The sequence below is a fragment of the Ceratotherium simum genome, chromosome 13, assembly GCF_057802395.1.
Source record: "Ceratotherium simum simum isolate JZ-2026a chromosome 13, ASM5780239v1, whole genome shotgun sequence".
NCBI lineage: Eukaryota > Metazoa > Chordata > Mammalia > Perissodactyla > Rhinocerotidae > Ceratotherium > Ceratotherium simum.
Genome location: NC_141912.1, coordinates 10,527,524 through 10,553,694, shown reverse-complemented (window position 1 = coordinate 10,553,694; position 26,171 = coordinate 10,527,524). Strand labels below are relative to the sequence as shown.

The 26,171-nt window shown below is 39.3% G+C and overlaps 1 protein-coding gene across 3 annotated transcripts; it reads right to left on the bottom strand.

The window, feature by feature from the left end:
• Nucleotides 1-7,356: 7,356 nt before the first annotated feature.
• On the bottom strand, nt 7,357-17,159 carry PAK1IP1 (PAK1 interacting protein 1). 3 transcript variants are annotated; one of them, XM_004432128.3, is made up of 10 exons: nt 17,013-17,159; nt 14,728-14,890; nt 11,448-11,568; nt 11,298-11,372; nt 10,717-10,769; nt 10,174-10,319; nt 9,995-10,092; nt 8,861-8,960; nt 8,015-8,138; nt 7,357-7,863 (listed from the first exon to the last, which is right to left on the bottom strand). In XM_004432128.3, the coding sequence occupies exons 1-10, from the start codon at nt 17,094-17,096 to the stop codon at nt 7,658-7,660; spliced, it is 1,170 nt and encodes a 389-aa protein (XP_004432185.1). In that variant the 5' UTR covers nt 17,097-17,159; the 3' UTR covers nt 7,357-7,657. The 3 variants fall into 3 exon arrangements, with proteins under 3 accessions (XP_004432185.1, XP_014644236.1, XP_087294118.1); XM_014788750.2 differs by having other exon boundaries at nt 14,728-14,893; nt 17,013-17,151; XM_087437992.1 differs by lacking the exon at nt 17,013-17,159 and adding an exon at nt 16,012-16,937.
• Between the last annotated feature and the right edge of the window lie 9,012 nt (nt 17,160-26,171).

Here is a 26,171-nt window from a genome sequence, read left to right as displayed (position 1 = left end):
GATCCATAACGGCACCTTTACTTGTTCTTTAAAGCTATGCACAGGTGCCGAGGTCTCTCAAAAACCAAAAGCTACAAGTCAAAGCTATGTGAGGAACGGGCAGGAGGTAAGTAAAGTATTAAAAAGAATAATTTCTCTCCTCTTAATGTCTCCTCCCCCCCCGCTTATCTCCCCCCAACTTTCCTTTCTCCAACACTCAAAATCAATGCCAGTGGGACAGAAAGTGGAGAGGAGACTTATTCCTTAGTCTTTAACATCCTCCACTGAACCTTGAACTCCTATTTTTAGACCAATCTCATATTGTTCTCACCAGCATCTAATTTCTAGGTAGACCACCCCTCTTTGCCACCATGGATGTGATGGTGGCTGACAGCACCAAGATTCCGGAAACCGGGAATCAAAGGATCCCCTAAATAAACTGGAATCAGATGGAAGGTGCAGCTCACGTCTATGCACCAGGAAGAGGTCAAGGCTCCAAGCTGCAGTGAAACCACAAAGAAGTTACCATCCTGAATTGCTACAAAGATTTTGGCACTACAGAGATTCCAATTTACATTGTATGTTAACATACTGAAAAATCCGCAAGTTTATTACAATAACCCCTCTCAAAGTCAGGCTCACCTTTTATAACTATACCATACTTTATCATAGATTTTATCTCCTTTTGATTTCTATTTATACCACTCCTCCCCTTTGAGGCTCCCTTCCCTTCGATATCTCAGACATCAAGGTAAGTGACATCTATTAACATCTGTTGTCCAAATGACAAAATATGCTTCTACTACTAAGATGATAATGGTAGTAATAGCTGGCCTTTACTGAGCACTGATAATATGCCAAGCATTGTTTTAAAGCCTTTAAACATGTTGACACATTTGGTCCTCACGACAATCCTATAAAGCAGGGAAAGATGGTTATATTCATACAGATGGGGAAACCAAGGCACACAGTAGTAAATAGAAGAAGGTTTGAATCCAGGCTACCTAGCTCCAGGGCCCCTGCCCTTAATCACTAGGCAACTCTCCCTATATCCCATATCCTGTATCAGAGATTAGGCATGAGGGTAGGAATTCCAAAGCCAGCAACTCCCCAGTTGTGAGAAACACTCCCAGGAAGTGTTTCTAAACAAAACAAATTAAAAAAAAAAAACACCTATAATATCCCCAAATCTCTAACCTATTTTGAAACTGACAAATTTTTTAAAGGTCAAGGATTGGCAAAATAAATAAGTGAAATTTCAAAGCTTAAGTTGACTTTACCATATAAATCAAGAAGCAAGTTAACATAGGCTATTTAACTAGAATATAAAAATACCTACACTCTATGGGAATAGATATTTTAATAACAAGCTTCATGGATCAACATCAACCTAAAGGGAGATGCTGCTGCACCGACAGTGACATCTATTACTTTCATTAACAACTTGCTAAGCCGAATGACTCAAATTTATGGATGGTGGTGGGAAGTACAAATGGGAACATGCTAATATGTTGGGATGGCTGGCAACCAACAAGACAAAATTTCATAGAATAAATGTCAAGTTCTGAGGTCTGAAAAGAGAAAGCGCTCAGGGTTAGGGAGGCAGTTTGGTGATACAGTGAGGACTAAAACACAGGTCTCCCAATGCCCTCTCCTAGGCTTATTAAAAACTCTCTTTGGGGAGCTTAACACAGTCACCCTTCTAGTTATATCCTCCTAATCAAAAGTCTTCACTTTGGATGAGATGAGCTAAATAAGGTAACTAGAATTACTCACAAGGATCCCAGGTCCAATGATGTTATGCAAAAGCAAAGATAACAGTAGGATACTTTGAAGATTTCAAGATACGATATTTTTTTTTTTTTTTTTTTTAAAGATTTTATTTATTTTATTTTTTTCCCCCCAAAGCCCCAGTAGATAGTTGTATGTCATAGCTGCACATCCTTCTAGTTGCTGTATGTGGGACTCGGCCTCAGGATGGACGGAGAAGTGGTGCCTCGATGCACACCCGGGATCCGAACCCGGGCCACCAGCATCGCAGCGCGCGCACTTAACCACCAAGCCACAGGGCCGGCCAGATACGATATTTTTTAAGAACACAAACATACAATATACAACGTAAGTATTTAAGGTCTTACCCTAAGCTTAATGAAAATGAGTTGAAGAGGCTAAAGTGTCCAGTTTCATCCTTTCAGTCAAATGCTCCCATCAAGAATTTTTAACAGCTTATAGGAATGTTGTCATATGCATCTCCTAGACTCTGGAATTAAATACATGGAAGCTTCACCAAGTAGCTTCTTTATAATAAGCTGATCCCACATCATTGATTCTAAGGAGAATGGCATAGGGGAAATATCTGTATCTATTTTTACTCAATCTAAAAACTATATTCAGGGATGTCCATTTCTGGGAAGATGGAGTAGACATAATTTCCTCTATTCTTCCTGAGTACACCCAGAAACCATGGACCTTGGATATAGATCACACGTAAGATTCTGAAAGGTAGAGAGAAGGCAAACCAACTAGGGACTTCAGGATCAGAGGAACAACATGGTAGTGAGTTCCCTAAGTTTTTCCCCCTATATATTCCAGATTCAGACCTGAAGAAGCTGGCAGCCTGGAAACACCAATGGTAGAGACAAAAAAAGCCCCAACAAAATCCAGCTCTGTCTAGCCAAAGGACCAGGACACTGGCAGGCTTGCAAGATAGAAAATTTTTGGACAATAACCCTTCTACTCAAGCCAAACACCACAGAAAAAACTGTGGCCCCACTCCAAACCATGCCAGAAAGGCCTAGTGGAAGTCTCGACTTCCATCGTCACAAGGCTATAATGAGGCTCCCAACACTCCTGCTGGGTGGTATCAGAAAAGACCAAGTAGGGAGCCTGTTCTTTCATCCTCATTGGCTGATAACCAGTGCCCTCTCCACCACCGTGTCAGTGGAGACCACATGGGGAGCCAGAGCTCCCACCCCCACCCTGCAGTGGTGAGCTCTCCCAAACCTGTACAGGAATATTTATAGTGGCTTTGTTCATAACATCTAAAAACTGGAAACAATCAGATGTCCTTCAATAGATGATTAAACTGTGGTACATCCATACTATAACATACCACTCAGTAATAAAATCTTAGAATATGCAACCACCTGGCTCAATCCTCAGAAAATTATGCTGAGTGAAAAAAGGCATTCTCCAAAAATGTATAACCCCATTTATTATAATTTTGTCAAAATTATAGAGATGAAAAACAGATTAGTGGTTGTCAAGGGTTAAGGAGAGGGTGGGGTGTAGCTATAGAAGGGCAACATGAGGGATCCTTGTGGTGAAGGAAATATTCTGTATTTTGATTGTATCATTTTCTATATCCTGGGTATGATATTTTACTACTGTTTTCCAAGATGTTACCATTGGGGAAACTTGGTAAAGGGTACATGGGATTTCTATGTATTATTTCTTATAACTGCATGTGAATCTACAATTATCTCAAAATAAAAAGTAAAATTAAAAAACAAACCCACTACTCCTTTTTAAGGAGTATTTGCTAATGTAAAAAGGCAAGGAAAGGAAATAAGATATACAGATCGGGAAGAAAGACACAAAACCATTTTTGTTTGCATTTGACATGATCGTCTATTAAAAAATATGAAAGAATCAACACAAAATCTCCTAGAATTAAGAAGTGATTACAGCACGGTTGCAGGATACAAGGTTAATACACACAAGTCAACTGTTTTCCTACATACCAGCAATGAACAAATGGAATTTGAAATTAAAAACACAATAACATTTATATTAGCACCCCCAAAAATGAAATACTTAGGTATAAATCCAACAAAATATGCCAAGATCTATATGAAGAAAACTACAAAACTCTGATAAATGAAATCAAAGAACTAAATGAATGGAGAGATATTCCACGTTCATGCATAGGAAGAGTCAATACTGTCCAGATGTCAGTTCTCCCAAACTTGATCCACAGAGACAATACTATCCCAGTTGAAATCTCAGCAAGTTATTTTATGGATATAAAGTTTATATGGAGAGGCTAAAGACCCAGAATACCCAACATAATATCAAAGGAGAAGAAAAAAATTGGAGGACTGATGCTACTTGACTTCAAGACTTACTATGCTACCATCTATGCCATCAAGACAGTGTGGTACTGGCAAAAAAAAAAAAAAAAAAAAAAAATCAGACAAATAGATCAATGGAACAGACAGTCCAGGAATAGACCATCACAAAAATAGTCAACTGATCTTTGACAAAAGAGCAAAAATACAATGAAGCAAAGACAGTCTCTTTGACAAATGGTGCTGGAACAACTGGACATCCACATGCAAACAAAAGTAAAAAGTATCTAAACACAGACTTTATACCTTTCACAAAAATTAACTTGAAATGGATCATAGACCTAAATATAAAACACAAAACTATAAAACACAGGAGAAAACCTAGATGACCTTGGGTACGGTGAAGCCTTTTTAGACACACCAAAGACATGATCTGTGAAAGAAATAATTGATAAGCTGGACTTCATTAAAATCAAAAACTTCTGCTCTGCAAAAGATAAAGAGGAGAAGACAAGCCACAAACTGGGAGAAAATATTTGCAAAAGACGTATCTGATAAAAGATTGTTATCCAAAATATATAAAGAAATTTTAAAACTCAACAATGAGAAAACAATCAAAATAAAAAATGGGCCAATTACTTTCACAGACACCTCACCAAAGATACACAGATGGCAAACAAGCATATGAAAAGATGCTCCATATCATATGTCATCAGGGAAACGCAAATTAAAACAATGAGATACCACTACACACCTATTAGATTGGCCAAAATCCGGAACACTGACAACACCTAACGCTGGTGAGGATGTGGAGCAACGGGCACTGATACATAGCTGATGGGGATGAAAAATGGGACAGCCACTTTGGAAGACAGTTTGGCAGCTTCTTACAAAACTAAACATACTTTACCATCAATCCAGTGATTGTGCTCCTTAGCTTTAGCCCAACCCAAAGGAGGTGAAAACTTACGCCCACCCAAAAACATGCACCTGTACGTTTACAGCAATTGTACACACAACTGCCAAAACTTGGAGGCAAGCAATATGTCCTCTCGCAGGTGAGTGGTAAACTGTGGTACATACATACAATGGAATATTATTCCGCACTAAAAAGAAATGAGCTATTAAGCTATAAAAAGACATAGAGGAACCTTAAATGCATATTACTAAGTGAAAGAAGCCAATCTGAAACGGCTAAAATACTGTATGATTCTAACTACAGGACATACTGGAAAAGGCAAAACTATGGAGACAAGAAAAAGATCAGTGATTGTTGGGGTCAGGGCAGGGGAGAGATGAACAGGCATAACAGAATTGTTCTAGGGCAGTGAAAACACTGTATATTAGTCATGTGTCGCTTCAGATTTCTTTCGGTTAGCAAAAACAGGTATTAACGTTGGTCTCTCGTGAAAGTGAAGTGGCGTAAAGCAAACTTTCAGATAGTGGGGGAGACCTTTAGTCACACCTCAGAGATGTGGCAGGGTCAGTTCCAGACCACTGTAATAAAGTGACTATCACAATACAGCGAGTCACGACATTTTTGATTCCCAGTGCATATAAGTTTACACTATACTGTAGTCTATTAAGTGTACAATAGCATTACATCTAAAAAAGAAAACTACAGGGGCTGACCTGGTCGCACAAGCGGTTAAGTGTGCACACTCCATTATGGCGGCCCGGGTTCCCCGGTTAGGATCCCAGGTGCGCACTGATGCACTGCTTGTCAAGCCATGCTGTGGCGGCATCCCATATAAAGTGGAGGAAGGTGGGCATGGATGTTAGCCCAGGGCCAGTCTTTCTCGGCTGAAAAAGAGGATTGGCTGATGTTAGCTCGGGGCTGATCTTCCTCACAAAAAAAAAGAAAAACACACTACGTACCTTAATTAAAAAAAAAATTGTTTGGGGGCCAGCCAGGTGGCACAAGCACTTACGTGCGCGCACTCTGCTGTGGCGGCCTGGGGTCTGCCGGTTCGGATCCCCGGCGTGCACCGACACACTTGTTAAGCCATGCTGTGGCTGCGTCCCATATAAAGTAGAGGAAGATGGGCATGGATGTTAGCCCAGGGCCAGTCTTCCTCAGCAATAAAGAGGAGGATTGGCATCGGATGTTAGCTCAGGGCTGGTCTTCCTGACACACAAAAAAATTGTTTAAATAAATAAATAAAATCCTAATCATTATCTGAGCCCTCAACGAGTTATCTTTTTGCTGGTGAAGGGTCTTGTAAAAAACACAGTATCTGTGAAGCTCGATAAAGCGAAGTGCAATACAACAAGGTATGCCTGTATGTGTCAGTATACATTTGTCCAAACCCACAGAATGTACAACGCCAAGAGGGACCCCTAAGGCCAACCACGGACTTTGGGTGATTACGATGTGTCTATGACGGTTCATCCTTCGTAAAAAGTGTACCGCTCTTGGGAATGACACTGATAATGGGAGAGGCTATGCATGTGTGGGGGCAGGGGGTGTATGGGAAATCTCTGTACCTTCCTCTCAATTTTGTTATAAACCTAAAACTGCTCTAAAAAAAACCAAAGTCTTAAAACAAAAAAACCAAACCTATATTCATCGTTGTTTATGGGCCTGAAGTAAGTTAACAAAGAGGTAGACTGAAACGTTAGACACAATTTGGTTCACTTCCATAGATAATTTCCTCCTATGAAGTGAGGGGTGTCTCCAGAGTTGGAATGTCAGATGTCTTATTTAGCCTAATCAGGACGGATTCCCCTGGTGGTCTCAGGTACTTGGCATCTGCCCAGCTAATTCAAACCTATGAATCCCCTACTAATGTATCTCTTAAAACACTCAGTAATCTATTGAGGAAAGAAGGTGTGAAGAGATGACAAGATTATAATCAATAGGCTGAATTTAAGACTACCTTTGTTAGATTAGCTAAATGAATTTTTTTGATGGCTTGAAATAAAAAACAATTGGAAATATCATTTCCCTTTAATTATGTCATTCCCCTTAAATTATCTTGTCATCCACACCTTGGAAGCAGAATAGTTAAAAGTTCAGCAATCTAATTATCTTCTTATGCATGTAGCCCTAAACTTAAGCATATGCTTTATACATACATATTTTATATGTCTAATTTTTAAGTTTGTCTTAAAAATTTTCTGGAACGAAAATCTGTTTGTTTCCAAAATGAACAAAATCTGCATTAAAATTACTAGAACCATTCAAAGAAGCCAAAGTAAGGAAATTTTTCATTCTTCCTCCATTTAGGAGAAAAATCTGAAAAACAACTCTTATCCACCCCTGCGAAAGAATGTGTTCAAGATGTTGTATTATTTTAAACCACAATATTTTAAAAAAGACCTTTATTTGCTTTACACAACAGTAAAAACTATATATTACACATTAACATACTATATATCACCATATTTAATAAAATGTTGCTTACCAAAGATAGTTTTACCACTGTTTAAAAAAACACAAAAACAACACACACCTAAAAGTGATTTTTTTTAAACTGTACATTTTCTTCAAAAGAAGTAGTTCCCTAGCTTTTACCGAGAAAGATGAAAAAAATTTAGGCACATTTGAAAAGAATCAATCTATCTAAAAAGTTTTTCTCTTAGGAGAAACCTGAGATTCACATCATTCATATTTTCTTCTTTCTCTTCTTTTTTTCCAACATTTCTACCACTTTCCTCTTCTTGGTCGACACCAGGCTATTTCCTCTCGTTGGCTTATTACCGTCACCCCTTACAGCACATTTCTTCGTGTTGGGTTTTGACTGCCTTTCTTCTTCCTGCACTACATCACCAGATTCCTTTTTGTTGATTTTGGACTGTTCTTCTTTACTTACTAAAAAACAGACAGTGTATTTAAAGACAGTTTTTCCCCTTTGAAATAAACACAGGCTGAGAACAAAGTGAAGTTACGTGGATCTCTTCCACTTCAACAATTCAAGAGATAACCGATTACTCAGTTTTTTAAAATGACCACTTTCTTTTACCGGGAGAAGGCTCTGCAGCTGGAGGAAGGCTTTCTTTCGTGTCTGTCTCTCTGTCTAGCCACACTCCAAGACATGTCAGCCTGGCATTAGTGTTCACTGCACAGAGTAAAGATGGGGGAGCTTTCTAAAAAAAGAGGAAAGAAAAATTCATACTAACTGAGGATAATTTTAAATAATTACTTTTATTTTTCTATAATCAAGTTGCCTTAATTTAAAACTTATTGTATTTTCTTGAGAATAAAATATGCTGTTAAGATATGATTAGTTTGACTATGTCCTTCGCAGAGCCAATTTCTGAATACTCAGAAATTATAAATTCAATGAGGAAAGGGACCCTGTCTTGTTCATTTCTAGGTTTTAACAAAGAACCTTGCACAAAGGAGATACTCAACAAGCCATATTCACAGAATATGTTTATGAGAGAAGTAAAAATAATAAACCAAGAATCTATGAGAGGGAGACTACTGAAGGAAATTGTCCAATCATCTGGTTCAAAACTACTGTTAGTTTCATAATCAATCAGGCATTTCCAAATTTTTTTTTTTAGTAACGGCAGTATTTTTATCTAACAAAATCTTAGAAAGGACATCAATATAAAAAAAAGAAAGCACTTCTGATTAAGTGCCCAAGAGTCTGGGATCCTGCCAACTCAGACTCACCAATACCAATACTGTGGAACCCTAACTTTAAAACTATGAATAGCAATCATGCCTGAAAGAGATTTAAAAAGTTTATTTAAAGATCTCTGCCTTATGACTTGTAAGAAAAATTCCACCTCAGTTAAAGCAATACTGATTAAGTAAGACTTGTGTTAAGAGTGTATTGATATTGTGCTAAGTCACTGACCTTATCCTGTTTAAGCTTCCACATTTTGATGAAACCATCACTCGATGCTGTGACAACAACATGATGCTCTGCAATTTCAAAACTGAAGATGTCTTTTACCCTAAGGTAAACATTAACATCATAAAAGATCCTTTCTTCCAAATAGTACGCTACTGTTATAAAGCTTCTATGTACACAGTCTCTTGATTTTTTCATTGTTTTAAGTGCTTCCAAACTGCTCCATGAACGGTGCTAACATGTAACTATGCTTCACATTCCTGAGTCAGCCAGTCATTTTTGGGGTCTAAACTCCAAGATAAAATTGACTCTTATCCTATCTTAAGAAAAAGCTGAAAAGATGATGATGATAACTATAAAGATACTTAAAACAAAGCCCTCACCTCCAGAAACTACAAGTTCTGTATGGAGAGAAAAGTAAGACGACAGAGATGAATCAAGCCCTCCTCCTTGCATCCATTTCCCTCATCTCCAGTGATACCAGCCCTAGTCTAAGCTCCTATCATTTTTCTTCTGGATTACAGAGTAGCCTGACTGGCCTCTCTGCTTCCATTTTTGCCCCCTAACAACTTCTAAAAATGTCAACCAAATCATGTTACTCCCAGGCTTAAATCCAACAAAGCTGGGATCTGCTCTCAAATAACATGGGAGAGGAGGAAGCGGCTGGGGATACATATGAAGCAAGACTGGCCATAAACTGACAACTGCTAAAGCTGGGTGGTGGGTCTACGGCGGTTGCTTCCTTAAAGTCATCTGCCTGCTTTAAATTTTTCCATAATAATAAACAAAACCAAATAAAGTAAAAGGACAAGAGTTGTCAGGGGCAAAGCTCAAGATTATTATTATCTTCCTGTGCAAATATGGTTGATTTCAGGCCCCAAGTCGAACAAAATTATTGGGAAAATATCTTGTGCAAATCACTAGTCCTGATGACAACTTCACCACTTTTGCATTACTAGGGCTAAGAAGACAACATTTCCACCATCCTCTCAAGACGTCAGAAATCACATATATGTAGAAATGTCTCTCTCTGCAGTTGCTCATAAAAAACATATAGCCTGATTCATGAAAGTACTGCATATATAACATTTACCAAGACTCTACACATACATACACACAAAGACTGGCAAAAAATACCTGTTTTCATGAGCTTTAAATTCACAGAGGCACATCAGCGAATCACAGTCAAAGAACTTTACAACTTCTTCATCTCCAGCCACTGCAAGGACAGTCTCCTAGAAGAGAGGAAAATAACAACATCCAGAATGTCATCACCATACACTTTGGACTTCCACCACTGATTTCTGATCACTTACTGAAAGAAAGGTAACAGAAGATACTCTCTTCTCGTTTGTGATGGTGCCACTAACAGAAGCAGTGTCAAGTTGATAGACATCTATTTTATTCAATATGACAACTACATATTTCTCTCCTCTTGGGGACCACTCCACTATGTGAGCATCTGTAAGTTAAAAAACAAAGCTTTTTTATTTCATAAATAAAAAATAAAATGATCAGGGTAGTGATAAAAATAGCAAATATTTATACTACACATTTTCACCTTCTCTATCCTTTTTTCTTCACAACAAACTTATGATGTATATTTTGCAAGTTAAATTTTAGACAATAAAATGGGTTCAAAGAATCATTAAAGGTCATACAGCTAGTAAGTGGCAGAGCCATAACAAGAATCCTGATCTAAAATGGGAAAAGAAAGTAACCTGAAGCATTTGCTCTCAGAGGTAACCACCATCATGCAGGGAAATACACGTGTAAATGGATGCAAACAAGAATGTGTGTGTACATATATTCAATTCCATCAAGTTATTATAAAATACATTCCGAACAAAAATACTCACTTTGTTTTATATTTTTTATGAATGCCGATCTTCCTTCCACAAGATTCCATGTTCTGCAAAACAGGAAGCTCACTTATGGCATGATCACTAACTTTTACTGGGTGTAAAGGTGAGCATAACGAAGACTTTCTCAAATTACAATTTACTAAATACGCTGGTATTTAGAACTGCCATTTCTTATAGCAATATCTGAAATATTTATCATCAAGCAAGATTAACTCATTCCATTCCCACACCCCTTTACTATACTGAATATGTTTAACATATCTTCAAAAGGTTTCACCTCCTAAAATATTGCTTTTTAGGATGACCCTCCTCTTCACAGCTTAGAATGACTGGAATGTAATGTGCATGTTTGAACACAGAGCTTGTTAGATATATTCCTACCATTATGAAAAGGTTTGCTAGCTTTCAACCTTTCCTTGCATCACAATATCTTTAAGTGGCTGACAGCCATGAAACAACACAGAAACACTATCTAACTATTGTAGTAAAAGATACCTTGGCGGTGGGTTCTTGTTGTCCTCGGAAAACCAAGACCTTAACTTAGTAAAGATGCTCTTTGGGCATTAATGACTCACCTTAATGTCTTATCTGTACCCACAGACAGGGCCAACTTGCCAGATGGGTGAATAGACAGGAAGGTCACATGTCCTCTAAAAGGAAACCAACAGTTAGCCCCTAGCTTGACTGGCACCTGGAGACCACCAGTGGGAGAGGGCTGGACTCACTTGTGAGCTTTAATTGACTTCAGGCACTCCCATTTCCTTGCATCCCAGACACAAATGAGTCCGTCCTCTGCCCCACTGATTAAGTGCCTGTTGCCGTAGAATTTCAGGCAAGTTACTGTGCCTGTGGAAAAACCAAATAAGGCAAAATTAATATTTATCTTGAATGCAAATTCCATTTCTGATTTGAAGGTTATGCTGTGATAAGTAAAACATCCAATGTCTCAGTATAACTGAAATATACCATAAAGTCTTAGGTGAAGAAATTAATTTTTCATATTAGAACATAATTTCAAGTTTATGCAAATATTTTCAGTAGACAGTTTCTCTAGTTGTAGATATAGACTTGAACTAATCAATTCACTTTCTTGCTCTGTGTTTCCATAATCATAAATTTAGGAGACGGCTGGCTAGGATTGTTTAAGCAGAAGTCAAACTAACTGGTTAACCAACTAATCTGGGGAACAAACCGAGATGTACAAACCGAGATGTACAGCCACATGACTTCTACTTTCTACAATGAGTTAGCTACCCAATCATCCACAATCCAATTATTATTACTCCAGAGCTGGGTTTTTTTTTTTCTTTCAACTTCTACACAGTTATCATTCACTCTCAAGTCATAAGAATTTATCAGAACAATTTTATAAAATGTTACACTCATCAACTAGGCTCTCTGTAATCTCCTTCCCATGGTTAATTTTCCTATACCTTTTCACAAAGTTTACAAAACACTCCACTCACCTCTGCCCACACCGAAGCCTGCATCTCCCATGACTTTCCCCTACAGCTACTGAGACTGGGAGATGTGTTCATTGTCCTCAAATATTAAAAGGCTGGAGGGAGGTGAGAAGATGGAAGAACCCAGCATTCTTCTAGCTCCCAAAAGCAGTCCATGCCATTATACATGTACCCTCAAGGAAAATTCCCTCGCCTTTGAAGCTTGTGTCACCCAGCATAACTACCTTATAGCTCAGGGGTCGACAAACTACGTCTGCAGGCTACATCTGGCTGGTGGCCTGTTTTGTAAATGCACTCTTACTGGAACACAGCCTTGCTCATTTAGTTAAAAATGTCTATGGCTGCTTTTGTACTACAACAGCAGAGCTGAGTAATTGTAACTGAGACCATACGGCCAAAAAGCCTAAATATTTACTATTTTGTCCTTTACAGAATAAGAACGTGAACCCCTGGGTCATTATTGTCCACCTGCACACTTCCTGGTCAATCCTTTACATTGCCCTTTATAGTGAAAGAGCCAAAGATCTTTGATGAATACTTCTGCACCCAAAAAAAAGCACTAATAATACGTCGGCTTAGGTACGGCCTTCTCAAAGTGGGAGACGTTAGTCATCTTTGCCCATGTTTTCCTCTTTCCCTATTATCCTATTTCTTACTTCATAAATTTTGCTTTCCCACATCTTCTATTCCTTCTGCCCATGACTCCATCTGCTCCCCAGAAAAGAGCTTATCTATAACTGACTGTTAGAAAAACAGGATTTATACAAAGAATGAAGGAAATCAGGAACCCTACTTCATTCACCTCCCATCCAGACTCCTTCTAAGTAAGTCCTTTTCTTATTGTCGAACACCTGTACCAATGGGTATGGACAGACTGGATTTGTTTAACTTATGCCTCCCAAGCCTAAGGGAGAGAGAAGGCTTCTTTGTATGAACTCGGATTAGGAGACAGAGGGAAAGGAAGGTATGTGGAAATCACCCAAAGCCCAGCTTCTGTTGAAGAGACACTTGTGAAAATAAGTAAGGACCACCCAATAGAAGACAGACACTGACCACTCCCAATTTACTGCTAGAAACCAATGCTTCCTGTGGAACTTCTGAAATACATGAGGAGAGGGTAGGAAAAAGGGCACCTGTCTTAACTGCCTTTCATGCAGGGAACCAACTGCCTTAGGTGAGTTTCCCAAACTAAGTACTTATCTAAACTGATGCTTCTATTTTCAGTTCTTCCTTTCCCTTTTCCTCCTTCTCCAACACATGTTAACCCCCTTCTCTGTCCCCTGGGAAAATGCAATGAAAACAATGACCTGCTTAGTCTTTCTATCCCTTGGTCGTGCCACTATCCTGGGCAACTTCACCATTAGCATGGAAAACCCAGCTGGGACTTGAGAATCACTACTCTCTGACCTCCTCAACTCCAGTGACCTTCGCCTCTTCTGTATTTTAGTCCCTCACACCTACAGCCCGGACACTGTTACCATCTAGAGCTGCTCCACATTAGAACTCAGGAACTTGAAGAATCTGTTCTCTTGATTGCAATCTCACATCGTTCCCACCCTTTCATGACTCACACTCCGCCCGCTTTTTTATCTCAGACCTGTGGATCCTTGACATCCCATTTTCTCGGCTGACAACCTAAACTATTCTTTCACCACAATCCTCAATTCCCTTGTAAATCAATCCTTCTACTGCACACACCAAGTAATTTTCCCCTCTCTAGAGAAACGCCTGTAGCTTATTGCAAACTGATGTTACTCAACCCATAGCCTCCAACTTCAATCAGGCGGGCTCTCATCAGTCCTTTTGCTTGTTCTTAGTCAGCACCTCTCCCATATCCAAACTGCCAGCACTTTCCTCAAGCTGGTGCTGCTCTCTCCCTCCCATTCAATCCCTTACCTCCTCCTCTCAAGGACCACCAGGATTCGGCACCATCCACTTCTCCAGCCACCCCAATCTCCATTTTAACCTCATAATATTAACCTGCCTACAGTTCCTCATGCACACCATCGGTTAAAAATACAGGCTCTAGACCTAGGCTCAAATTCCAGTTCCACTGTTTTGTGACCTTGGGCGAGTCACGGAACATCTCTGAAGTTAGGTTTTCTCTTCTATGAACTAAAGATACAATTGACCTTCTTGGCACGATGCTGGGTACATGATACACCCTCAATCAAGTTAACTATATGATGCTGCTCCTTGTGCTCCTCACGCTGCCTGCTCTGCCCTTTCTCCCTCCTTGCAAACTCCACCTGGCTAACAACTGATACTTCTTTTAAGATAATTCAGATGTCATTTTAAGGAAGTCTTCAGTGAAAACTCACTTTCTCCCTTCTCCCCCTAGACTGACTTAAGTGTGTCCATTCTGTCTCCCAATACAGACTATGAACAACTTAAGGACCAAAGAACCACATTGTTTTTTCATTTCTGTATTTCCTAGCACAGACTGTTACATAATAGATACCTAATGACTCATTCAACTGAAGTCCAATTGTAAAGTAAGAACACTTCAACACTATTGTCTTAAAGGACACAATTTTCTTACCATTGTGATGTACTAGAGCCCCATGGTCTACCTTCTTTTTCATGTCATAAATGTGAATCGTTTCATCTTTGCTCCCAGTGACTACAAAACGACTATTTACAGCCACCGCGGACAAAGAGGCAGTGTGGGCATGGTGAGTGAAGTCAGCCACAGCAGTCCATTTCTGCTGAAGAATAAAATACACAGTCAATGCTACAATCATATCATACTTCTCTAGAAACACATAAGTGGTGTCACGATGTATGACTACCAATGGGTCCTACAAAAGGAGAAAAAACAACGCAATGATACATAGATTCAAACAAAGAAACTGAGAATTGAATAAGCAGGGTAACACTGAGTATCATGACTCCAAAATAATTACAGGGACTGGACTACAGGGACTTAAAAGGTCCCACTCAAATCTTTAACTCCTTATTATAGTTACTTATATGTGAGACTTCCATACTGTTCATTCATTCAAATGTTTAAATTTTGATTTGAATTTATTCACTCAAATACTGAATGACTACTATGTGCTTGGCATCATTTTAGGTAAGTTAATATATAGCAGCGAACAAAAAAAACCAAAAGTCCTTATTCTAATGGAGCTGCCATTCCTGTGGCAGAGATAGACAATAAACACATTAATATGATGTGACATAGAGATAAGTATAATGTCAAGTCCTACAGAGAAAAATAAACAAGATAAGAGTATGTTTCCATTAATACTACTATAAGCCCTAGAGAATGACCAACGATGAGGTCTCAAGAACTCTATGTTTACTGACTTGTAACTTTCAGATCAGATAAGTGTGACTGGTTGAATGCAAAGAATGACAGCTTAATACATATACACACAAACACATTTACACCTCAAATTGAAGGAGATGCATCAAGAAGTATCAGAAAAACAAACAAACCAAGGCCCCACCAAACTTCTTTGAACACACTTAAGATGTGTTATGCAAATTAATTCCTACACAACAATAGTCTTTCCATCAATGAGGACCAAGGGAGCTGCTTCTGAGTCAAGGCACAACATTCTCGATGGGCTACTGTGGCCATAAGTCAAAGAATACCCTTTCCTTGTGCATATTACAGAAGGAATGCCGGTTCTCTGCGCTCCTGTCTGTCTAGGTTTAGAAGCAGCATTAGCTAACAGTTAAGAGCCTCAAGTGTCAGAGACACCTGGCGATTTGAGTCCCAGGTGTGCCAACTATTAGCTGTGTGGCCTTGAGCAGGTCACTTGACCTATCTCAACTTTAGGTTCCTCATCTGTAAAATGAGGATAACTGTACCCACCTCAGAGGGTTGCTGTGAGGACTACCATATATCTGGAACATAATAAGCAACATTATTCCAAAGAGAACACAAGCAGTACCATCATCCTTAAGTATTCAAAACATGTCACCTTTCGGCCAAAGGCAGATTAATAACCAGAGTAGAAAATTACTAACTAGAGTAGAAAACAAAATAAACAAAAGCAATTAGTCAAGTCATATACCTCCAATTTTCTGCTTAATTCAAGACTGACATTTTGACTTCATAAAGTACTCAATGAAATAGGTTTCTAAGCAATACCTAGCATTGCTTAAGGGTAAAAATAGTACTGGGCTAAAAGTTAGGAGATCTTATTTCCACTCCTAGGTATGTCCTAACTAGCTGTTTGACTACTGGCAATTTACTTAACCTTTTTATTCACACGTCTAGTAAAATACTTATCATATTTTGTTGTAATTTTTTCTCCACGTATTTGTCTCCCCTTTAGGTCGGGAAGATCTCCAGTGGAGGATCCATGCCTTTGGCTTCTTTGCACCTTCATTGCAAATAATGGCCCCACGATAAGGGCCCAATAATAATGAACTGGTGTCACTTTATCAACGAGGAGTTTATCCTGACTCAACTCTAATAGTTTGTAAAATTCCAGGACAGAAACTCGGTGAAAGCGCGAACTCTTCTTTCATTAAATCCCGAACACCTAAACTGGCCGTCAATTTACGGAAGCGACTCCATAATCCACGACTCATTTGCCCGTTTGCAGAAACGCCAGCTTCCTTCGTGCACCGTGGTCAGAATGTTTACCGTAACAGACAGACATCAATCATCTCGTCTTATGAAATGCCTACTCCAAGTTTTAAAATAGCTAACTTATACTTGAGTCTTTTGAGTTTAATTCATCAATTAATCCCTAAAAGACCAGACAGTGTGTTCACCTCTGGCGATGTGTTTACCTCGGCCGTGTGGGAACGAGACCAGACCCTCCCCAGATCCCCTCCGTCAATCCTCCGCGCGCGGGCTCTTACCTCGTGGTCGCCGCTCGCCTTGGGCTCCGGGTGTACAGCGAACCCAAAAAGGACCTGCTCGTAGCAACCAGCCACCAACTCCATTCAGTAGTGCACGTGCCTATTCCGCGAGCACCGCTCCGCGTCGACAAGTGACGAAAGCGGATGCAGGAAGGGAGGGCGGGGTCCTTCCTGCGTCGGCGCTCAAATTACGTCAAGACCGCCGGGCTGCCTTTTACGCGCCTGCATCCGTGGAAATGGCCTCAGCGCTCGAGATCACGCGGAATTTCCAAGAGGAGAAGAAGGAAGGACGCCATATGAGAAGGTTCTCATTGCAAGGATAAAAAAATGGGGGGCGAGCAGGCATAGTCTAGGAAGCTGTGAGCCAGGGGCGTCAGAGGGGAGCGGGGCGGGATATCCTCTGGGGAAGCCTCCCATTTCCGTGACGTATGAGGAAGGGGCGGCGCAGCTTCCGGCCTGGGCGGGAGGCGATGAGGCGGTGTCTGGCGTTGTTGTACCGGGAGTTGGTGGTGTGGCTTCCTTGTTGTGGGTTGTGGTACAGGGAGCTGGAGTTAGGTTTGTTTTCTGTGCAGGGAGCAGTGGAATGAGCCTTTCTCTCTTATAACGGGGCAAGGAGGGGTGGCATTTAGGGGTCCTGGTTACCAGAACAGGCGGCGAAGTCGGGTCCCGGGAGGTCTGCTTTCCGGTTCCTGCCTGCCCGGGGGCAGATGATCCCGCACGGCACACCTTTCTTTCCAGCTTCTTTCGCTTGTCTGCCTTTGGGGTCAAATTAGCCAACGTTATGGCACATCCTGGGGAGGCAGGAGGACGCTTTACTTGAGGGTTGTAAAGACAATACTTGATGAAGAAGGCCACAGTCATCCTTGGTGAACGTTCTAGAAAGAAAGATTTTTCTCAGTTTCACTACCTCGCCAGCTTAGGTGCAAAGTCAAACGTTAATAAAAACAAAGATAGCCTTAATTTATATTTGAGGTTTTTTTTTTGTTTGGGGGAGGGGAAAATTATGCTCAGAGACTGAGATTGTCTTTGCCAATATTTTATTTAACACAAGTTCGCTGTGGGATTTATAATAGTTTCTCAAGCCAGTAGCATACAGGGTAATGTCTCTTAGCCAATAAAAATAATAGCATAACATAATATATACTGCAAACCAATGATATATTAATCATACTATCGTTCTAAGCAAGGAGAGATTACAGAAATAAAGTGCAAAATCAGTTGAGGGGTACGGTATTATACATGTAGGCACTGGGGAGAGAGACATCTTGGCCAACCGAGAGCTGGCGTCCAGCTGCCAGTTCAAAAGGAAAGTGAGAAGTCCCCTGTTGCTCGAGCACTTTGCTGGGGAGCAACAGCTGTTGTTGGCAGCACGATGATTTTATCGGGGCTGCTGCCTGGCTTTTGCCACTGCCAGTAAAAGAGTTGCCTTTACCAGGGCAGTAGCTAATTCCCTAAGGGTCTTCAGAGAGCTTACAGTCAAGCCTGCCTAAGGATGGGGCTGCGTTCTGAGAAAAACATCGTTAGGTGATCTTGTCTTTGTACGAACGTCATTGCATGTACGAACGTCATTGCATGTACTTACACACACCTAGATGGTATAGCCTGCTACACACCTAGGCTATGTGGGACTAATCTTAAGGGAACTCTGTCAAGTCGCGTATGCGGTCCATTGTCGTTGACGGAGATGTCATTATGCAGCACGTGACTAGGTCAACAAGGAGTCACCTTGCCCAGATCGAAACTCAAATAGGCCTCACAGTCTTTCAGGATTTATAGTCTAAATGTCCGTTTGTCATAGTTGCTTCTTCACATGATCTTACTGATAAACTCCTCAGCAGTGTTGGTCATCAGCTGAGCTACTGAGTGTTATCAGTGACAACAGATGAGATGATGATATGCTGACACGGCTTATGTCACTCCTATATCAGAAACAACTTCTAAAAACAACTTTTTTGTGTCTTTGTCATAAACAAGTGGGTTTGAAAGCATATGGAACCAATACAACAGATTTTCATAAGATAAGGCGATTCAGAGATGTGTTAGAAATGACAGCTTTGCAAGCCGTCCAATAGAGTAAATCTTGAAGCATACAATTAGTTTCATAAATGCAATAACAGGTTGATTTGATGAGGAGGAGGTTAGTGCATACCTGGATGTGGATCCTTCAACCCCATCTGAACTGTAATACATCCTGTAGCACTTAAAAAGCCTTTTGTTTCCGAGAACCTTTGTTCTCTGGTGTTCTGAATTGTCAGTACATGTTCAATTCAGGTTTGTTTTAGTTGATGCTGGTTTGGGTCTTGTAGAAATGATTTTATTTTGGATGCACAGGTTGTCATTGCAGCACAAGGAAGGCCTTGTCTTCTGTGCACTTTGGCGGCTCCATGTGTAAGCCTTCCTCAGGCCCTGAAATGCCCAAGTCAAACTAATTGCCAGTCTCTTGTAAACCCGTGTAGTCATTCACTGTTTCACAGTAATTCCTTCACTTTGTGGTAGTTATCGTCATTGTGTTACAAAAAGTCACAAGTTATTGTAGTATTTGAATTATTTTCCTATTTACTGCTTCTTAACTGTTTCCATCAGAGAACCACTAAGGTCAGAGGAGTGAGAATTGCTGGAGTGGGTGTCCCCTGGGCATGGAACAAAGTGAATAAGCAGCACATTTCTTTGCAGTCTCATATTTTATCTTAAAAAGTATGACTTTTTGAATTTTACTCCATGACATACCTGTTTATTTTAATGTCAAGGTAATATTCTCTCATCCAAAAAGAAAAAAAAACTTTGAATAAAACTGTGTTTAAAATCACATGCGTTATATATTCTCTTGCTTCTGGAATGCCTCATTACCCCGGGGAAATCTCAACTGCTGTTTGAGAAGAATAATACTCATTTAATGGTTTTTTGAAATTAATTTTAACATCACTATAACAGGATAATCACTATATTCAGCATCTGTTACCAGATTGTCACACTTTTACCTGCTTAAGTATTTGTCACATTTTAGAGAAGACCCTTGTGGCTTGAAAAAGTCTATTGCTCCAACCAGGAATGTTTTAGAATATAGTTAATTCTGGAATGAAAACCATAGTGTAAGTGGTTTACTTTTTTTTTTTTTATTGTTAGAAATTTGTGGAACCAATCGTAGTGCTCAGAAGACCTTAGAGGGCATCTAGTCCAGATGTTCCTAATCTAGGGGAGTTCATGGATGTTTTGGGGGCTTTGAATCCCCTGAAATTATGTACAAAATTGTGTATGTACATTTTTGGACGGGAGCGTTGATAAAATTTCATGATATTTTCAAAAAAATTAGTGCTTCATTAAGGTTAAAATACACCAATCCAGTCTGAGGTTGTAAGTTCAGAACTACACAGCTGAGTAACAATAGACCCAGTGCTGCTGCTGCTGCTTTTTTCCTTGGGCTCAAACATTCTGTTTAACAAAGAAAAGTGGTTTTTCATTGTCTAAAGAAAAACACAATACAAAATTATATACCTGTTCAACTGGATTCAAACTGAGCACACTTCCTGCAAAACCTCCTGTTCTGTTTCCAAACAGAGGATGTAAAAAGCCATTTAATCTTATTGTGAAAACTGCAGTTGCCAAGAAACAACCAACTGTTCTGAGTTCATTAACACTAAAGCACAACAGGATTTTCAGTTTTGCTTTTAAATTATTGAAAAGATTTTTATGCTTGAGCCGTGCATTGATTTATTCATTCATTCAACAAATATTTATTGAGTGCCTGGCTCTGTTTGCTAAAGAAAAAACAGCCAGTTTATTTTTTTGGGGGGGTGGGGAGGGTGGTGGTAAGGTGGATATACTAGGCTAAAAGCAGGATACAGTGGAGAAAAATCAGCCATGTTAGAAATATCATGAGTCTAATATTCCTGCTCAATTACCCTCTTTTCGCAATGTGACAAGTAGCAAGTCTGTTAAGTTTTAGGACTGCAGAAGTTGTGTGTGCTTCTATTCCCGGAGGACGTCGGTCTCCTTTGCACATAGAGCTAAGGGAAGCAGAGACAGTGGGCTACTTCCCCTGGACACTGGCCAAGAGTCTGCCCTGATATAAATTTGCTTCACTTGCTTCATGGGAGTAATCCAGGTGAAATGTGAAAAGTGAGCATTTGATGCTTTTAGAGCGCAAACAACATTTGTGAAACCTTTGTCACTGTCATGTACGTCCATCTTCATCTCTAGAGCCTTGCTCCCAGTCTTCTGTGCCCAGCTCCTGCCATCTTCCTGGGTGGTTTCAACATGCTTCCTTGGCCTCCCTCCCTCAGCCTCCTTACCACTGAAGGGGTTCAGAACAGGCCTCCCCAGGTTGTGTCACTTTGGCATGTAACATATTTTGAGCTAATGGCAATCAAGACCCTGCAGGCTCAAGAAACTTTTACTTCTCCTTTAAAGAATTTAAATTGGGGCCTTGCCCAAATTAAGAGTTATTACCAGAAATAAATTTTTATGACCTATTTGTATGGCAGGGCAAACCTCTAATTACTGCACATCTGCTCTTGTTATCATCCTGTGAATTACCCTTCTCCCCTCTGAAGCCTCAGGCCCTCATCCCATTCCTTAGCTCAAGATGGCATATATGCCTCATTTTACCTTTTGTCTCGGAATCTCTCATGTATGTGGGGATCTCTCACCCTCTCATGTATGTGGGGTTCCCATAATATGCAATTAACTGATTTTCTCCTATTAATTTGTCTCAATTTAGTTCTTAGACAGCCAGAGGAACCTAGAAGGTAAAGGAAAATTGATTCCTTCCACACAGTTGCAGTAGTCAGCAGGATAAAGTTCTCTGGCTGGACCCTGCTCCCTCTGAGGCTGCTGCAGCTGAGAGATCCTGAGACATCTGACAAGTGCTGGTAGAAGGTCAGAGTTCTTGCCCTCTTAGACTCCTGGATCTCTGCCTGCTGCAGGGTCTGTTGGGAGCCAGAGTGGTAACAGTTTTTTTTCTCTTTCCTAAATTTAGATTGGCAGGAGAAAATATTTGCAAAACTGGTTTCTTGGACTTTAGCAACTCGGGTAAATTTGGTAGAGTACTCTTGATCCATTTCCTCCCAGAGATGGTCACTGCATTTCTGTCTATTGTGTCATTTGTCGTAAGAAGGAAATTGCGTAGGCAAAGTCAGCTCGTGGCTTTTGCCATTTGGAAGCGTTTCCCTGTTTGAACCAGCTCAAGGTATGAGGTTTTCCTTCCTCTTATTATATGTCCTGAGAGCTTGGCTTTTTGACCAGTGAGAAAATTCTCTCTGGTCTCCACCAATCCAGAAGGTGCATTTACCAGGATTGGCACATCTGGTGGCCAATCAAATAGATTGGGGTTCTGCGTCTCTTTGTCCAGATGTGCCAGCTCTCAAGGGAGTTAGTCATAAGAGGTTCTTTCTTAAGACTATCTTTGGGAGTGAACTTTTTGGATCTTGGGAGGGCTTCATCCTTCACACTGTTCTCTGGGGACACCTCTTGCATCCATGGTTAAGCCATAAAAAGGTTTATTGGTTTGAGTTGCTATTAAGATCCTACTCATCAGTGGCCAGATGATGGATCCTTTGAATTGGAAAAACTGCTAAACTGGAAAAAATTTTTAGAGGGCTCACGTATTGGTATAACGGATAGCCATTAAGACTCCCTTAATAGGATGAAAAGACAGAAATTATAACAGAAATCAAAGTCCACTCAGACCCCTTCCTATTTGCCTTCAAACATTTGCAGATATTATAAAAATTAGGACATTGAAGTGCAATTGTCCAGCACTGAAGAAGAAAAAAAAACTATATATATAAAACAGCTAGATTTAGGGACTCGAACAAGATGAAAGAACAAAAATTTAGACTGAAAGCAAAAATCCAACATAAAACCCCCTTCTTAAAATCTGGCCCCGTCTGCCTGTTTCCTCTTTCCCATAAGATTTACAGAGAGCACTCCAGTCTCATCTCGAAGAGTATACAGATTATTCATGTAAATGCTGAAAGCCAGAAACTGAATTTAGGAGAAGCTCCTGGGACAGGCAGTAGGCTCACTTTGCTGGGCTCTGTAACCGGGCTCTGTAACCAGGCTCTGCCAGCCTCAGGCCTTCCTAAGCAATGTCTTTTGCAGACATATCCTAGACACACACCCAGGGAATCTGGGACAACAGCAGATCTTTTGAATTATAAAGTGTTTTTACCTCCACTCTCAGAAGATCCTACCAAATGTAGAAAAGAATTAGAAAGATCAATGGCCATTCTGTAGTGCCCAATCAAGAGAGGAAAAGAAAATTTTCACATTGTCCCTTCCTTTCCGAATCCAGACCCACTGGTTATTGCCTCTTTCTCTCCCGGGAATAGCTGTTGCCTTGATGCTTGTCTCATTTTGTGTCCTAAGGGCTTGGCTTGGCTTTCTGTCTGCCTGTGACATGCAGGCTGTCGGTTCTGTCTTTTGGCTGTCCTTGGGAGTGATTCTGGATCTTGGGAAGGTAGTAACCTTTGAGAATGTCTCTTGAGTCCATAGAGTGGTTTAATACTGCCAGAAATATTTGCTATTTCCCCCAGCTGAAAACTGGCAAGATATTTAGAAGGATTTTTTTTTTTTTTTTAGTGGCTCTATGGTCCAAAATTGTCCAAATTGAAAACTGATATACAGAGCTTGATAGGAATTTTTTTTTATGGGCCTTCTTTCCTAAGTTAAAATAAAACTATGTACCCAGAGGGAAAGAAGCAAATTAGGGCTAATGTAATTGAGTGGGTAGACCAACCTATGATATTATTTAAGTTACAACCCAATTTCTAAGGAATTGAGAGCAACAGTCCTTATCTTACAAATCTTTGCAAAACTGAAAATGCAGCTTTAGAGGCAGTTCAGATTCCACCCATCTCCTTTCATCAATCCCCCAAACCTCCACTATTTATTTCGAAAGGCTTGTAACCTCTCTGGGTTGGACCATCCCCAATTCCTAAGACTAAAGGAAAGAAAAAAAAAGCAAAAAAGAGGCAAATAGCTATAGAAGCACTCTTGCCCCAAAACTAGTATCTTAAGTGCCTTCTCCCCAAATACTAGTAGAAAAAAGCTTTAGCCATCTAAGCAGATAACTTTAATTTATTCCATCTGCAAGAAACATAGTTTGAATCCAACTATCTTTCATAACCAATGAGCTTTGTATTACTGTAGCTGATTCATGGCAGTAATTTCAAAACAGTAGCTATGGGATCCCTATGTATTTGTGTCTATATATATGTATGTTGTAAATGTGTGACATTTTTCTACCTCAAAATGGTATTATCAACCTTAATTTAGGAGAGCCCTATTTAATTGGCTTAAAAAACAAAAAGCACTATATAAATTGAATATACTCTCAAAAATATAATAGAAATGAACCCAAATGAATTTCAAGATCACATAACCTAGGAAAATATTTGGTATTAAAGCTAATTTAAGTTTGTTGGTTTAATTAAAATAGGCATGCCTTTAGAGTTATCAGCATTAAATATAAAACTTTTGTTCTATGTAGTTTTACTAAATGTCAAACAAATTATTGTTATGTCTGTTACAAAATTTGGCAGCAAAATATTGATGGATAACTTTGTCTAATGTCTCATGAAGTTTTTGTAGGCAATGTAAACATTATTAGGAACAAGTAAACCAAGTAGATGTAAGTAAAATAAAAAGGTTTTTAGGTGAACTTTTTGACAATAATTGTGTGTTATGGTATATGTGCTTAAAAATAGCTTCAAAATCTTTTTGGTGACTTGAAATCTTAGAGTTTTGCTAAGTTAAATGATGGAAATTCACTGAATGTCTAGATAATTTCCAAATAAGATAAAATACTGAAATGTTAATTGCTAAACAAGTCTAAGTTTACCTACTTTTGACTTGTTATTACAGAGAAACTAAAAGATAAATTTGGGTCTATTAGTAAACATGTCTTGTGCTTTATTGAAAGATTATACTATGAAGAAGCATATGTTTCTAGAAATTATTAAATGAATTCATAAATTTGCCGTTCTAAAGAATGCTGGTATGGCAGTTCACAATTGCTAACTTCTCAGTTTTTACTGGAAATTAAGGTTTCTGAGGGTTAAAAAAATTCTAATTGATATATAATTAAAACTACTAAAATAAGAGAAATATCTTAGTATAAAATGTGTTTTTATTAAAAAAAGAAAAATTTTACCTTGTGTGATCAAGTTAGCTAAAATTAAATTATTTTAAGAATTTTAAAAATAATATCAATAATGTATTTACATAAAACTAGAACTTAATTTTCTTTTCATCTCTTAAAAAAACAAAGTATCCTTGGACTATTGGTCTGCTCCTGATAAGAGATTGTTAAAGGTTTTTTCTTACCTTTTTGTGTTTTATCTGAACTATTTCCTGTGCTTTATGTTAAAAGCTGAATCTTTTCTATTAAAAGAGCTAAGGTTTTGCAGCTATGTAACCTTCTATATTTGTCTTTGAAATCTTTTTGTCACTTGGGCTAAGTAGTTAATTAAATCTTAAGTTTCATAATAATCTGCGATCCTATTTAGACAAGTGTTTTAAAATATCTTTGATATTGTTGACGAACTTCCTGAAATCAAATTCTAAATGAAGTCTTTTTTCACCTCTAGCTAACTTTGGGGTTTTTCAGAGGATCCCTGCAACATCTCAAAAGATTTGTTCTCTCTCCTTATTAAAAAAAGGAATATTAAACTAATTAGGCTTATTTGATATGTTAAATTACATGGGAAGCATTGTCAAATAAGAAATAACATTAAGTTTTCTTTATATTGTATCTGTATATGTTATAAGAGTTCCAGAAATTATGTGAAATTCCTGGAAGTCTAATATGTCCTGGTATAAAATGTTGTCTGTCATCAAAATTGAGGCTCATAGGGCCAGCCCCATGGTGTAGTGGTAAAGTTCACACACTCTGCTTTGGTGGCTCAGGTTCACAGGTTTGGATCCCCAGCATGGACCTACACCACTCGTCAGCCATGCTGTAGCAGTGTCCCACATACAAAATAGAGGAAGACTGGCACAGATGTTAGCTCAGTGCTAATCTTCCTCAAGCAAAAAGAAAGAGGAATATTAGCAGTGGATATTAACTCATGGCAAATCTTCCTCGGCAAAAAAAAAAAAAAAAAAAAAAAATGAGGCTCATTTAATAGCAGGAAAGCACCTTAGCTGACTTTCATGCAA